Source organism: Dicentrarchus labrax, unplaced genomic scaffold (assembly GCF_905237075.1).
Source record: "Dicentrarchus labrax unplaced genomic scaffold, dlabrax2021, whole genome shotgun sequence".
In the NCBI taxonomy this organism is placed as follows: Eukaryota; Metazoa; Chordata; class Actinopteri; family Moronidae; genus Dicentrarchus; species Dicentrarchus labrax.
In genome coordinates this window covers 14100955-14116060 of record NW_026136708.1, presented here as the reverse complement: position 1 = coordinate 14116060, position 15106 = coordinate 14100955, and the positions used below count along the sequence as shown (strand labels likewise).

Below are 15106 nucleotides of genomic sequence, written 5' to 3'. Positions count from 1 at the left end.
AAAATTTGTCATCCTCAACATTTGTTGTGTTCTGGTTTTTAGAATAACAAAGACAGCTGGAGAACAATTAGATTTAAAAAAGGATGAAGACACTACAGGATGATTTTTTTCCCCGGCACTATGTAAAACATATATTTCCCCACATGATGTACAGATCTGTAGGCATCCTATTATCTCAACTGGATTGAAAAATAGTGCACAACTGCCATAAATGGGGAAAAAAATTCCCTTGGGGGAGCATGGTCCCGGACCCCCTCTAGGTTTGGTCTAAGCCCTGAATGTTTATAACGGCTGGCTCGGCCGCTGCAGGATGGTCTTCATCAGAAATATCTCTTGCAGATGTCCGTTCTTCCATACAGAAACTCACTCAAGAGAAGATTCCTTGAAGTCAACATTTAAAAAAAGAAATATTTCAAATATATCTGATGAATTCTCAGAAACACAAAGTGAGACAAGTTATTCCGTGACAAGATAAAACAAAAACAGTTTGAGGCCGTGGCTACTTAAATCTTGTCAGTACCAACCAGAACTGGGTCGGAAATAACACAAAAAAACAGACTTAACCAGACTTTTTCACTAAAGGTAAATCAGATCTCATGTGTTTCTCAAGCTGCAGTCAACTGTGCACTAGATGGCAGCTCTGCACAACCAGTAGCCTTTACATGTCATTTGTGACTGACAAAAAAAGAGATTGACAACACACAAGGAGTATATTTTGTTTCAGAGAGAAGTGGAGAGAAGAGCAGAGGAAGCTCCTACCCAAAAGGTAACACAAAGTACAAAATATAGCTGCACACAAATCTGTCAGTTTTACACAGGAATAAGTGTTTGTTTCTTGGGAATCCAGTTGTTTTTTTTCTATTTTGTGCAAAGTGACCTCCAAGAATAGGTGTGCAATTCTCACCTTCAGAACAGTCAGTCAGTGTGTAGCTGACACATTTATGAAGCTGTGTGGTGTCTTATTTCAAATGTGTGTGTTTCTTTTTATCAGTGCAAGATAGATAGAAGAAAAATCCTGTGAAAGTAATTTGTGTGCACACAGCATGTGAGCATGCCAGTAGGGAGGATGTGGTTGTCAACTCTGGCGATGGAGGTTCACTTGCCATCGAAGCACAAAGGAGAGTGGGGTTTGAAGAAAGCAAATGCTCTGTGTTTTTTCCTCCTTCTTTAACAGATTAGCCAGATTTAGGTGACTTGCTGCAGATATATTTATCTACACTGTCAGTCAAACATTTGTGAACACCTTATATCTTACTCTCTCTTTGAATTATAAATATTGAAGAGGAATAGGTGTAAGTGAATTAGGAAAAGGTATTGTAAATGTGTTTGGAATTGACTTACCGTGATTGTACCTACAGCAGGACACACTTTGTTTTTATCTTAAATGTGGTACTTTTATTTAAACATGGTTTTCTTGATCATTTTCAATCAGAGTTTTCTCCAGATTACTTGATTTCTTTTCATATTCTAAGTTTTTTTCCTTTGTGGCATTCCTCAGATTCAGAATAACTTGCCCTGGAGTTGTACACAGATATAAGCATTTAAAGCTCCTCCTGCGGACAGTGGATGTTATACCAAACCTGGAGGCTGGTGTATAAACAGATGAATGAATGGCAGCATAGTAAAACACAGCTGTAGTAATATAAAATGTGTCGTAATAGGAGAAGTTGTAATTTGTCTACATTATATATGTGATTTATTAAATGTTTATATGCTGCTGTCCTACATGTACTATATATATACACTATATAACCAACAACAAACAGGTGCCTTATTATGGTGATAGATCTCAAGTGCCTTTCTGATAATGTAAAAAGTCACAAATGTCTATCAAATTATATTTATTCCCAACTTGCAGGGTATTTTATTTTTTTAAATTGTCTTGATATCTCACCAAAAAGATACAATTTTGAAATACAGGGTGAAAATATCTTAACAGTCATGAATATCTGGGAAAGGTCTTTCAAATTGTACAACTACCCTACATGGGGTAGTAGGTTAAAGGTTCTCAGGACCATATAATGTGTACTATGAACTTAAAGATTGTGCTCATTGTTATCGCTACAACAGCAGTCCTTTCAGCCCGTTCAGAAACAATTGACACTTCAAAGAAAACGCAGAAAGCTCAGAGAAGAAAACAGTAAGAAAGCCGACAGAGGCTTTACGTTCTGACTTCTCATTGACTGTAAGTTTATCATCTATATGATGATTTTGATCAGTATTACTGCTGCAGTCATGTGTGTGTTGCATTTTGACTGCTGTTAGCGGTTGGTATAATTTACAGCAATGCATCATATTATACAAGATCATCTGTCCTATGAAAACCACGTATCTCTAAAACACTTTTCATGAGCTCAGGAGCACAGCAGCATTTTAGCTTTGTGACAATGCATTCTCCAATTAATCCAAGAGAGTTTTATAGTTAGTTATAATAGTTTGTTTAGCTTGAGAAGTAGGAGATCCACACATAAAGGAGCACTTAATCAGATTATCACAAACATTCAAGTTCAAAATCATAAAATTGGGAGATGTTTGTGTAATATGTTTTTCACTGGAGGGTATGAACACTTATAATCTGAAAAGTAAGTAAAGCTATCAGACAAATGGAGACAAAAGTAGAATATTTGCCTCTGAGATCTAGTGTAGAAGAGAATGTACAGTAAATTAAAGCATAAATGGAAAATGGAAAAATGGAAATAAAAGTAAAGTGCAAGTACCTTAAAAAATAGATGAGTAAATGTACTCAGTTACATTCCACCACTGCATGTTAGTACGTCCTCAGTCCCCCCAGCCATAGCCCTCTAAAGGATTTTTTTTCTTCTGGCAGCTCAATTCTTGTCATGCTCTGATTATTTTAATCACAAAGAGCAGTGGAGGTGTTGTACATAACTGATGCATGAGGAAATGAAAAAACTGTGAAGCTTGAAGAAACGTTGAAATCATTGCGGTTACATTTGTGGACTCAATTCGAGCACATAATCTGTTTTCTTACGTCTCTCTCTCTCTGTCTTACTTTCCAACCATAAGGGATGAGCGAGCACACCGTTATCTGTATCTGTTCAACCAACTAAATTATCTGTATTCGTATCCGTATGTGAAATGGGCGGGGCTTAAAGCGGACGTGGGTGGTGCTTAATCTGAAGTAATTTAAGGTTGAAATCGATATGGGTTGATCAGAAGTTGCTATATTTATTAGAAAACTATTTACAGAATTGAGCTTCATAGCAATGTTTTCGATCCCAAGAGTAAGAGAACTATCTACAAAACTATTTTAATAAAGGTTTACGTACATTATCTGTACTCACTCAACCCATGTTTGTGCCTGTTTCTGTTTTAAGATCACAACTCGCTGCTCCAACATATAAGACACCATGGACTCCACAGTGGATCTGTTCTTTGATCCAGATTTGTGGCAGAATGAAAGCTTCCTGTTCACCACGAGGGCTGCTAACACCAGCTTTGTTTATACACCTATGATGTCACCGGTAATGGACAAAACCATCAACATAATTTTGATCATCATCTTAACCATCACCATGGTTTCACTGGGATGCACCATGGAGGTGTCGAAGATCAAGGTGACTTCAGGTGATATCCATCCGTTTGAAGACACATTATCGGTGTCTTTACCATCACATTAACATCTTTTTCCTTCTTTTCCAGCATCACATATTGAAACCTAAGGGGGTGGCGATAGCAGCACTGGCCCAGTATGGTGTCATGCCCCTTACAGCCTTTTGCTTAGCTAAGGTTGGTATGTCTTGTAGTAAACATAATCTATTATACAGGAGGCTTGTGAGGCCTCCTGCAGTCTAAAAGAATGTACCAGTACATGATTATACCAATTTAATATTTGTACTGATATTATTTATTTTATATAACAACAAGATTATGATTTGTGTATTTACCTAATTTAGTTCTGTTTGTTTTGTTTTGTTTTTTTTATTGATTTTTGTGATCAGGAAAGATTCTCTGGTTCCAGTCTCTCAAAAATAAGGATTTGCCTCTTTCTGTGTCATTGTAAATGTAATATATTAGGGTTTTCGACTGCTGGAAACACAAACTACAGGATCTGGAATTTATTTAGGCTTTTGGACATTTTCCAAACTAAGTGATAGTCGATTAAATGAAAAGTATTGATCGATAATGTAAATAAATGATAGTTGCGGCCCTAATGTTTAGAAAACATTGCTTGCAATGGTCCAAAGTCAGTGAAAATCTTCAACAAAGGAGCAGTAAGATAACATAATAATCCAACAATACAAAGAGGAAACAGTAACATTAACAGACAGTTATAGACAGATGGTTGTAGTTGTAATAGAAGACCTGACAGTGTAAGTTATTTATTATTCATCTTTTTGACTTGTTTACATTGTCTCCACACCAAACCCTCTCTTTCCATTTTCTTTATTTCCAAGTATTTTATTTCCCTAATCAACATCAGATCAGCGCCAGTGTCACTGTTAGACACTGTTATGAGTAACAGACACCGGTAACACTGTATGAATATATTATCATTTCATGCTGTAGGCGTTCCAGCTGCCTGAAATCACAGCTGTGGTGGTTCTGATCTGTGGCTGCTGTCCTGGAGGAAGCCTCTCCAACATCCTGGCTCTGGCTCTGCAGGGAGACATGAACCTCAGGTACACACACACACACACACACACACACACACACACACACACCAAGCCTGATGAAACAATTGATGATGCTTTGCCAATCAGAGTACATCCTGTGATTTAATACCAAGTGCCACACTTCCTGTCATTATAAGAGTTGAATGACCTGCAGGACATCTGCAGTCTGATCAGGGGAATCTTTTTCAACCGCAGGGCTGTTCACCCTATTAGGCACCTTCTAATCACCAAGGAGCAGGTGTGTAGATTATGGTGGCGTGTTGTTCAGGACATTCCTGTCCTATCTGATGTCTGGGGATCTTATCTGGTTTACAGATATTGAGCACAGTCTGACAGGATGCCTTGAGGCATTAATGGAGGCACTAATGACTAAAACTAATCCCACAGATTCCTTCAGACAATGATGAATCTGTTGATGCAATACTTGGATTCCTGTACCATATCAAATACTGTATAAGCCAATTATTTCTGTGTTGTGTCTGTGTTGATGAGGATCTGCTGCTGGCGGCAAATGAGGGTTTTTTGTTTTAGTGGTGGCAACTGACCAACCACAACAAATATTCATAAACAAATCAGAATACAAATATTATAATACAGTATTTTTATTTTTAATTTACAGGCACATTCAAAATTACTTTTGTTGTGACTTTTCACAGAATTAATTATTGGTGTGTAAAGGTGACAGTATCATGCAGCTACTGTCATAAAATAGGTAGTGTGAGGGCAATAAGCCTTGTAACAATTGGCTGGCAGATTGCCTCTTGTAATACAACTGCAATGAAAATATTCATACCTGCATTCGGACGCCCAACCTGCGGCACCTGGAGACTCAAGGACATGCTCAAGGCCGGGCTTCCTGAGCAACATTTGCCCTCTGTGGCTGAGCTGAGCTTTTATTATTTTTTGACGCATTTGCATCTTGTTGTGTAATATTTCTTTATATTATGCTATTATACAATGCCTGTAGCATAAAATAAGGCAATACCGTGCGACATGTTGCAAATTTGACAAGCTGGGAATTGTTGCGATGCAGATATGGAGATTTTTACATACACAAGGCATCCCATTAGTCATCCCATTCCATCAGGGGGTTTCCCAGGCTAGAGCAACAGCCCCTCAAAATGTCTGAGCATGCCCCTGAGGCAACTACAGTGTTCATTCCACCGTCATTGCTCTCAAGGTTGCCTAACATCAGAGAGTATCAACACACAATAAAACACAACGCACTGATAATACAACATCAATCAACTGTAAGAAATGCAATAAGCAACACAGCATAGCTCAGGAATGAGTTAAAAATTGATATTTTAGTATAAAATATGTGCAGATGCAGTTAAAGTGAGTGAGCTTGGTTAAAAAGATGCAGTTTTGGGGCTAGAGGATCAAATGCAGAAGATAAAATGCCATTCTAGCAGGCCATTAGCTCCAGGAGCGAGGGGGTTGGAGCAGGAACCGGCTTCAAGGTAATTAAACTGATGAAACCGTCTGATGTCTGATATTGTGGTATGATATGATACAATGCACCTTTGATTAACTGGTTGATGTTGAATAACAGTTGAGATTGCTAGTTGAGCAGAGGTAATGTTATCTGGTGGGATGCTGGAACAACAAACTAAGGATATGGTCTCTGGTGTGGGTTACAAAGTTGACATATTGTGATATCGACGTAATCAAACATTGCTTTTATATCTTATTTTATGTGTTATCAAAATAAACATTATTGCCCGTCTTTACCCCCCCAGCATTGTGATGACTTGCTCGTCCACTGTGATGGCTCTGGGCATGATGCCTCTGCTGCTCTACCTCTACTGTCAGGGCTTCCATGACGTGCAGAACTACGTGCCCTACGTTGACATCATTATAGCGCTGGTCATGATCCTCATTCCCTGCGCCGCAGGCATCCTCATCAACTACTACAGGCCGCAGTACGCCAAGATCATCAAGAAGGTTGGTGCAATACACACGAGGGTCAGAAGGCTAGATGAGATCACTGTAGAGCTGAAACAATGTTGATTCATGGTTTGTAGAATAAAACTGATTTATTGTTTTAGTACTTTATCAAACAAAAATAGACAAAAATGTCAGATCCAGCTTATCAAATGTGATGATTTGCTGATTTTCTCTTTTCAGTTTTGGACAGTTTGTCAGACATAACAAGCTAATTCAAGACACTGACTTGGACTTTGTGTTTTCTGTCACAACAGACCTTTTTAATTTATTTTTTTTTACATTTTAGAGACAAATGTAGTCAAATAATATAAAAAAATTATTAAAAAGAGCTGGAACTGTTGTTTTTACCAAATATTACTCATACAGAAGTCCACAGTGCATTCAGTAAATACTTTAATTTCCATTCTTGGCAGCAGGAGAGTCTATGTGAAGCTCTGCATCACAGACAATACTTGAGAATAAGATACAGAAATATCCCCAGACTAACTCTAATAATAACACAGAAACCAAATAAAAGGCTAATGAATCTACAGTCTAATGTGTCTCGTCCTGCTGCTGTTCTCAGGCAGGCCTCACTATGTTGATGATTGCCGTTGTGGTGGTCGGCATCCTCTCCAGCATTGGAATCGGAGGCTCCATCCTCACTGTGCTGTCTCTTCCCCTCATGGCCATCGGTTTTCTCATGCCCCTCATAGGCTACACCTTCGGATACATCATCTCTTCTCTCTTCCAACTCAACCAATCGTGAGTCAGGCGGAGAGTTGTTCGGTTAAATTCGAGCTCTGACAGATAGTAATAGCTCGACTCTGTGTGTCCATCCCCCTCCTCAGGGAGCGGAGGACGGTTGCTATGGAAACGGGCTGTCAGAACATCCAGCTGTGCTCCACCATCCTGAAGGTGGCCTTTCCTCAGGCGATGATCGGCCCTCTGTTCCTGTTCCCCCTGGTGTACGCGTCCTTCCAGCTGCTGGAGGCGCTGGTCCTCATCGTGCTGTTCAGGTGTCACCAATGGATCACACTCAGGAAGAAAGGTAGGACTGACGCCAGGGCTCTTAAAGGGTTAATGTTTAGAGACCGTGTGGAGCTGTTTGTTGTGTCACACAGGAAATTACAGCTCATCTGTGATTAATTGTAGTGGTGAAATGATGACAGAAAATTAATTGCAGGCAGTATTGATTGATTAATAATTAAAGATAGATGCAAACTGTATTCTAGTTGCAGCGTCTTTAAATATTGGATTTGCTCTGTTTTGAGTAATTGTTAATTATGTCTGTGTTTTGAACACTTTATCTGACAAAAAAAAGCTATATTCACCTTGTGTTCAGAGACATTGTGATAGGAATTATACCTTGATACCGCTGATATAAATTATTAAAAACTTAAAACAAAAAAAAGCCCCAATAGTTAAATAATAATTCTTGGTTGTAGCTCAACCTAGGAATTGAGGTTATATTACCTGGTTAATATGGACTGGTGCGGGATTTACTCACAACACATTGAAGGACAATATACCAGCACCACCACAGGGTGTACAAAGAGAGTCAGGGGTTGCCCATGAATGTTTGTATAAAATCTGATGGCAATCCAGCCAATATTTGTTGAGATATTTCAGTTTGGACTGACCAACCCCGGTCAGAAATTCATGTTTGATTAATTTGGCCTGACTGTTGCATTAACTGAAGGCTTCATTTTTATTAAATTGTTCACCTTTGTAACCCACTCGTGTGTCCGGCCTACAGAGAAATACCAGCCTGCAAACACTGAAAATAAGCCGAAAGCGCCCTCTGAGGATACGAATGTATGAAGGATGGATCTCAAATGCATCCCAATTTGTTTCTACCACTGTGAACTCTTGCTGAGCCTGGTGGAGACAGAGAGCTCCTGCACTACGTGAAACAGGAAAAGACTTAAAACTGCAGCCATTTTGTGCAAAGTCATTTGAGAGACTGCAAGTATTTCCTTTAATTACATTATGAATCGACAGCTTGTACATTTATTTGTAAGCATTTAATTAAACAGAACTGATGAACACAACATTCATGATTTAGTTAAAACTGTTTTATTGTTTAATTAAGTCCACTGTCTTCCTACACCATACAAACGTCCATCATGTTTTCCACTGAAAATAAAATCCCTATGTACAAAAATGTTGCATTTTCCAAAGTCTAACATCAGTCACAGTACCGACAAGTATTCTTGGAATAACTTTACACTTATGAAAAAACAAAAGTCTGCAATGCTGTACACAAAACCCTACAAATAAACAAAAAAAAAAAAAATGTTGAAATTAAAGTGTTGACTTTATCCCCAAGGTAGAGTATTAAAACTCCCAACAAATTCAAAGTTTTAACAGTCAACTGCAAGAAAACATAAGATTTATGAAATTTACTGTACAGCTGTTCAACTGCTGGAACAATGTGCATAACTGTACAGTGTTCTTGATACTGAAGCTGCCAATGCCAGTTCTGACGGTGGTTTGTATTTGAGCTTCAAGCACAAATAAAATATTTCTGATAGTAAGTAAATTTGGATCAAACAAAAGCACATGCAAGCAGTCTAAGATATAGAGATCACATACACAGCTGTGGCAGGTACAGTAGGTCAGAAAATAAGGGAAAAGAGGTGAAAGGACTTGGAATACGTGGGTGATCTGGACAAATATGTAAAAAGTGATTAAAAATTCTCCCACTGACAGGCAAAAACAAGCAGAGGTATTTGCAAAAAAGTAAAGAAAGTGGTCACACGACTTATCAAAATCATCCTAGTACTGCTGAAAAATACTGATTCCCTCTTCAAAGTTTTTTTCAAAGTGTAGAGATTTCTAACTTTACAGGCCCAACAACAGTGAGGCTTGGGCATTTTGGTGATTTTGTGAAATGAAACAGAAGGTGCTGGACCAGTGATGGACCTGCAGCCTAGTTGGATGAATAAATTCAGAGGTGAGCAGTCACTGGGTGTAAACATACATATGGGTCCAAACGTTTTAAGGGTAATGAGCGGGAGGACACAAACAGCATTTCTGTGCAACAAGTGTCTTCTGTTTAAGTTATTTGATTTAAAAATGCCCTATTGTGACAATAAAATATTTGACTTAATACCATTGCTCCTGTCTGACAACGTATCTGTGTTCTAATGTGAAAAACTTGATAGTTATGACAACAATCCAGAGAGGAAAAACCAAACTTTGCTCGAGGAAAAGGTTTCTCTCGGCTTTCAGAGGGGGTCGTGGGAGCTCCAGTGTGCCAACTCATCCGAGCGGATTCTACTGCTGAAACAAGTTGTTCCTACTGATGATTGGTTTAACCTAAACACAGCCTTTAACGCTGGCTGTCAGTAGAATGAGAACGGGAGCGGGAGCGAGAGCGGGAACGGGAACGGGAACGAGAGACAGAGGCTCTCTGAGCCGGCCGAGGGGAGGGCGGAGTGGCGGATTTGCTCGTCTTGGAGGACCGCTTAGCGGGTTCCTTTGATTTGGGGGTTGGGGATGAGGTACCGCCAGCAGGGGAGCCACTGCGGGAGCGGGAGCGGGAGCGAGAGCGAGAGCGGTTGTGGGCCTTGGCGGGGCTGCGGGACCGTCTGGGGGAGCGAGATGGGGATCGACCACGGGAACGGGACCGTGAGCGAGAGGAGCTCTCAGACCGGGAACGACTTCTCGACCTGGGAAACAGAAAGAAGAATAGCATCAGGATACGGTTTAACTATATTTCTGTAGTGTAAAGTACACACAGCACAGCTCATGGCCAGAGTTGTACTACTGGATTTATTTCGCACAAGTATTTGTGTAATTTATTTATATAGTCAAAAAGGTCATAAAAATCTACTCTATATATTTTTATTTTCATTAACATTGTTCCTCATCTGCTTTCTCTCAGCCTAAAGACTGATCTCTCTTATAGGTTTTAAATTTAAAATCAGCCACAATCAGCTGACTTTTACTGAATGGAGGTTTCAGCAGACAACTCACCTCTTTTTGGCTGCTTCAATGAGCTTGATTTTCCTGCCATTCATTTCCTTTCCAGACAGTTTCTCAAGGGCGTTTTTCAGATCACTGTAAGAGGCAAACTCAACAACCCTGTAAAAACACGAGACAATATTAGTCATTAATTATCTTAGATATGCTTTTTGACAGAAACTGGATGGTAGTTTTCCTACAAGATGATAATGGTCTTACCCTTCGTTGACCTTGGGGCGATGTGCGTCTGCAAATGTCACCTCTCCAGCTTGTCTCATGAAATCTTTCAGGTCCTACACATGTAAACATCAGTCAACTTACGGAGAGGCTCGGGACACAGGCAGAGACATAAAACTGGACTGATTTACCCAAAAAGAGAGATGGTTAGATTTTCTGAGAGGACTACACAGGCTACTGCAGATGAGTCCAAGAGGATGAGTCCAAGAACTTCACATACTGTTTTATCAGCCATTCAACATAATCTATTTTACAAGACAAATACAGAACCTTAGAAAACGAAAAGGTCAAATGCGTGCCAATTTAGAGATCAACCAATTTTTTTGACATTTGCAATTACAGGCTGAGTATTGGCTCCAGCTTAGAGATTCTTGGACCCACTGCTCATAACTAAAGAGACATGAACACCATCTGCATGAACTGAACTGCAGTGGCACCGCTTGGGCAGCGTTTGGCACTAAGAGCCCCATTTTCCCTGGCAAGGAGGTCACAGGGCTCCGCGCCGGGACCGCCCCTGTCTCGGCACCCCGCCTCAGTAAAGAGAGTGAACAGGGTGGAAGAGAGGAAACTACTACCTGAGAGCGAAACCCTTTGGGGTGGGCCGCAGGCTCTCCGAGCCCACCATAACCTCGGGATAACAGCAGATTATATCCATGGGCACCTGGGAGGAATTCACACTCTCTCTCGCTCGCGATGTGCGGGAACACCAGAGGGGGGAAGGGAGGGGGGATATCGATCGATCGAAGCCCCTCAAATTAACGAACCATCGATCAATACGCCACCACCATCACCATCGACTCTCGCTCTTTCCTCTCCTTTCTCTCTGCCAACTCTCTGTTTCCTCTCTCTCGCTCTCAGCCTCACACCAGGCGCCCCCCTGCCTTCGACAGGGGGTGTTGCGAGCGAAGGGGCCGCCAGCGCCTCTAGTGTGGAGCGAGCGCTCACATGACCAGCAGGCATCAACTAGGAGTAGGACAGACTGGCTGACACCACAGGCTCAACCCAGACAGAAGGACCCAGAAGGGGTTAACTCCACCATAAGCGAGCTCTTCCATATGACACAACAGTCAGGCTGGCAAATAAAGGGGTGAAGAATTGGTTAAAATTTGAAAAAAAAAAGAAACAAAGTGTTTTGTTGTTGTTACTGCTCTTTGAGTTATTACTTAACTGCATGAGATGCAGATTAATCAGAGCGGTGCTTATTAAAGAACAATTTGGGCCTCACAGTAAAATAGTCTGACTGTTTACTAGAAATTAGCAATTGATTTGATTCCAGAGACAGAGTTTCTATGTTTTTAGCAGTTTATAATTCTACAATTGTATGTGTATATTGTTGGAAGCAGACTGTTGGAGGTGATAACATTTGTGGTGTTGCAGCTTTTAGAGACTTGCTGTGCATAAAAAAACATGTGGCAATACTAACCTGCCAGCTGACACGAGAGGACAAGTTCTCCACGATCAGGCGGTTCTCAGTGCGCATCGGAGGAGGGTTTCGACTGAAAAGGAAAAAAAAAAAAGTCAAAATAGACTCAATCAACTGAACAATAATATTGTGGGGCTGAGATACAGCCTTTAGCACCGAGCCTAAGAGATCTCATTAGCTACTTGTCAATAGCAAGGCTAATTCATGTCAAGGATCTTTAAAATGCAGCGAGCACAGACGAGTCCTGTGCTCGCTGCATTTTAAGTAAGCTGTCGAACATTCCCAGTCTGTAGGTAATTAATTACAACAGGAAAAAAAGAAACATGGACACCAACAGTAGCGAGTAGAAAGGGACTGAAATAATTTAAAATCCTTGACCTTTCACCAAATAACGTTAATACAATGTCCTTTTAAGGCTATTCATTTACATGTGTCCCTTCCTACATCTCCCATTATAATGCTAATGCCGTGGAGTGAACTGTGGTCACCAAATCTGTGGGCGGTGTCAATTTTTATTGTTACCTCCGACTGCTCTGGGAGCCTCGGCCATAGCGATCAGAGAAACGTCCTCCTCCGCCGCCAGCTCCTCTGCCACGGCCTCCTCGCAGACGTACACGTGCGTGCTCAATGGTCACCCTGAAATTACAGGAAAAAAAGGTTTTCTAATTATTCTTTTAAAATAACCAATCACCATGGAAACAGGAAAGCAAGGTGGAGAGGAAAACTCAAACTCAGTTCATTCACATTTTTGGTTTACAGCACATTTGCCATAATAGAAACTCCTACCTTTCATTGCACAGCTCTTTGCCATCAAGCTCATAAACGGCATCTTCAGCATCTCTTGGGTCGTCAAACTCCTACAATAAACAGGACAACCAACATCACTTAACCTTTGTGCCTTTTTTGCGTCACTTATTCGTGTGTGAGAACAGTATCTAACTATTATAAAGATGGTAGTACAGCCTTTCTTCCCTCAGCTTAAAAAACAAAAACCACACATACAAAGCAGAAAATGACTGACCCAATTCCATACTGATCACGGAGTTGCTTAACTAACAATTAGTTTTAATTTTACTTTGTGTGACGCTTCTCCTCCAGTCCTTTTGTACATCACATTGTGACACAATAGCATCCATCACCCCCACATGTATCAAAACTTCTACAGATTGCTTAAGAACAATTGTAGCAAACAGGAATAGGGCTCCCATCATTTTTAATAAATCATTTTCCAGGACTATTCCAGAGCATTTCCCAGGAGTTTTCTAGACAATAATGAACAGTACTTGCACACAAATGGTCATACAAGTCACCAGTAGGCCTAGTATTTATACATTTTCCAAGTCTTATTCCTCCTTTAATAATGATGCAGGGTTCGCGATGAAGTGACGCATGTTCATTACAGGTTACGGGACACTAGCTAGCTCAGCACAGACGATTTTTCTGCAGCTTTCCTTTAAACTAGGTTTAACACTGGCAATCTGAGGGGCAACAATACAATAATATTTTCCATGAGTCTATTAATATCCAGGTTTTCCAGGATGCTAAAGAACCCACTGTCAATTTGTGAATGACTGCCATATCAAAAGGATCTGACTATGTACGCAAATTAGATATTTAATTTAAGGATTTTAAATACATTTAAAAACATTTCTAAAAGACTTAAATGTTGCCGGTTAGTACGCGTAGCTGGACGGCGAAAGGCAAAATTCAATCTATAACAACGAGGGTTTAAATGCTGTCCGATGGTATGTCACATGTTACTGAGACACAGCTTCAACTCTAAAAGCTCTTTGGCAATAAATATGCTGTGCAGAAAGCCCCATCAGGAAGCACTTGTGGATTTCAAACAGGTCCACACGGGTCGTTTTGCTGTGTAGGTGTGTCTACACACAGGATACGGAACAAAATGAAGGCCGTAAATGTACGCTACTGTGAATGTACGCTAAATAACACAGAGCCTTAATCTGAATAACAGGGTCTGTTGGCGTGAAGCTAGCTATTAAATACCATATATTTGAATGCAATCGGGCAACATCCTCGGCATATTAAACACAATGACCTCTTTTCCAGGACTCACCACAAAGCCAAAGCCTTTCTTGAGGTCAATATCTCGGATGCGGCCGTATCCTTTGAAGAACCTCTCCACATCCTTCTCTCTGGCAGATGGGCTCAGACGGCCGATGAAAATACGACATCCGCTCATTTTTGATGTGATTAGTAACGTTAGGTTATCTGCAAACAGAAGTAGACACATTAACGTTATTACTGTAAAGATTTAGCCAACACAGTTTAAAAGAAAACGATAAATAACGAGCCGACAACGTCGAAGTCACAAGTGCCCTATTTTTTTTTGTCTGTAGCGAGCTAGCCAGTATGTCGGGGCCTAGCTACCAAATTTTTTACCAAGCCATGTTTGGCGAGTTAATTTTCACTAACGATACTTACACACGACAGATAACGGTTACTTTAACAAAACGACAACAGCATTATGACTTTAAGGTGGATTTCAGTCGCTGTACACGTACCTTTAGGTGGTATTTCCTTTGCTGACTGTCGACAGTGACCGCAAACTCCAGAATCAAACAAAATGGAGCCTCTGCTGATCGGGGAGGGGGCACATAACGGAGGTTGCCCCTTCTTCTACGAGTTTTAACGGCAGTTGGCGCCCGTTACCGCCATCTTCTGGAATTCACGTTAGTAGTTATTTTTATTTAATTTGTGATATTTGTTCAGTATATCAGTATTGTTTGTTTTTTTTCCCAAAACGCATTGTCTTATTGTTTTTGTAAAAAAAAAAACAATGTGTTTATAAAGTCCAAGTTGAAGAAATTAACAGCGCACTGACGGAAAAACCCGAGGTGCGGCGGTTGAGTTTTCCGAACATGACGTCACGCATCCGCCGAGTGTC

General features: G+C 40.5%; 2 protein-coding genes across 3 annotated transcripts; one reads left to right on the top strand and one right to left on the bottom strand.

Annotated features, from left to right (window-relative positions):
* The first annotated feature begins 695 nt into the window (after nt 1–695).
* slc10a1 (solute carrier family 10 member 1) lies at nt 696–8755 on the top strand. Of its 2 annotated transcripts, none has more exons than XM_051407932.1 (8): nt 696–766; nt 3339–3578; nt 3664–3750; nt 4531–4643; nt 6380–6584; nt 7153–7331; nt 7418–7617; nt 8326–8755. In XM_051407932.1, exons 2-8 carry the CDS (start codon nt 3372–3374, stop codon nt 8388–8390), a joined length of 1056 nt encoding a protein of 351 aa, XP_051263892.1. In that variant the 5' UTR covers nt 696–766; nt 3339–3371; the 3' UTR covers nt 8391–8755. The 2 variants fall into 2 exon arrangements, with proteins under 2 accessions (XP_051263892.1, XP_051263891.1); XM_051407931.1 differs by lacking the exon at nt 696–766 and adding an exon at nt 2126–2185.
* Nucleotides 8630–14877, bottom strand: srsf5b (serine and arginine rich splicing factor 5b). The gene is made up of 8 exons (XM_051407933.1): nt 14724–14877; nt 14276–14430; nt 12985–13055; nt 12721–12834; nt 12199–12271; nt 10758–10831; nt 10551–10658; nt 8630–10243 (listed from the first exon to the last, which is right to left on the bottom strand). The coding sequence occupies exons 2-8, from the start codon at nt 14399–14401 to the stop codon at nt 9904–9906; spliced, it is 906 nt and encodes a 301-aa protein (XP_051263893.1). The 5' UTR covers nt 14402–14430; nt 14724–14877; the 3' UTR covers nt 8630–9903.
* Between the last annotated feature and the right edge of the window lie 229 nt (nt 14878–15106).

Bases quoted from the DNA above. Each gene is read 5' to 3' on its own strand.
- srsf5b (XM_051407933.1), bottom strand. From the start codon at position 14,401: ATGAGCGGATGTCGTATTTTCATCGGCCGTCTGAGCCCATCTGCCAGA. The intron at 12,835-12,984 runs GTAGGAGTTTCT...CTGTAATTTCAG, and splicing joins AAAGAGCTGTGCAATGAAAG to GGTGACCATTGAGCACGCAC. The intron at 12,272-12,720 runs GTAACAATAAAA...TTTCCTTTTCAG, and splicing joins GGCTCCCAGAGCAGTCGGAG to TCGAAACCCTCCTCCGATGC.
- slc10a1 (XM_051407932.1), top strand. From the start codon at position 3,372: ATGGACTCCACAGTGGATCTGTTCTTTGATCCAGATTTGTGGCAGAAT. The intron at 3,579-3,663 runs GTGACTTCAGGT...CTTCTTTTCCAG, and splicing joins TGGAGGTGTCGAAGATCAAG to CATCACATATTGAAACCTAA. The intron at 6,585-7,152 runs GTTGGTGCAATA...TGCTGTTCTCAG, and splicing joins ACGCCAAGATCATCAAGAAG to GCAGGCCTCACTATGTTGAT.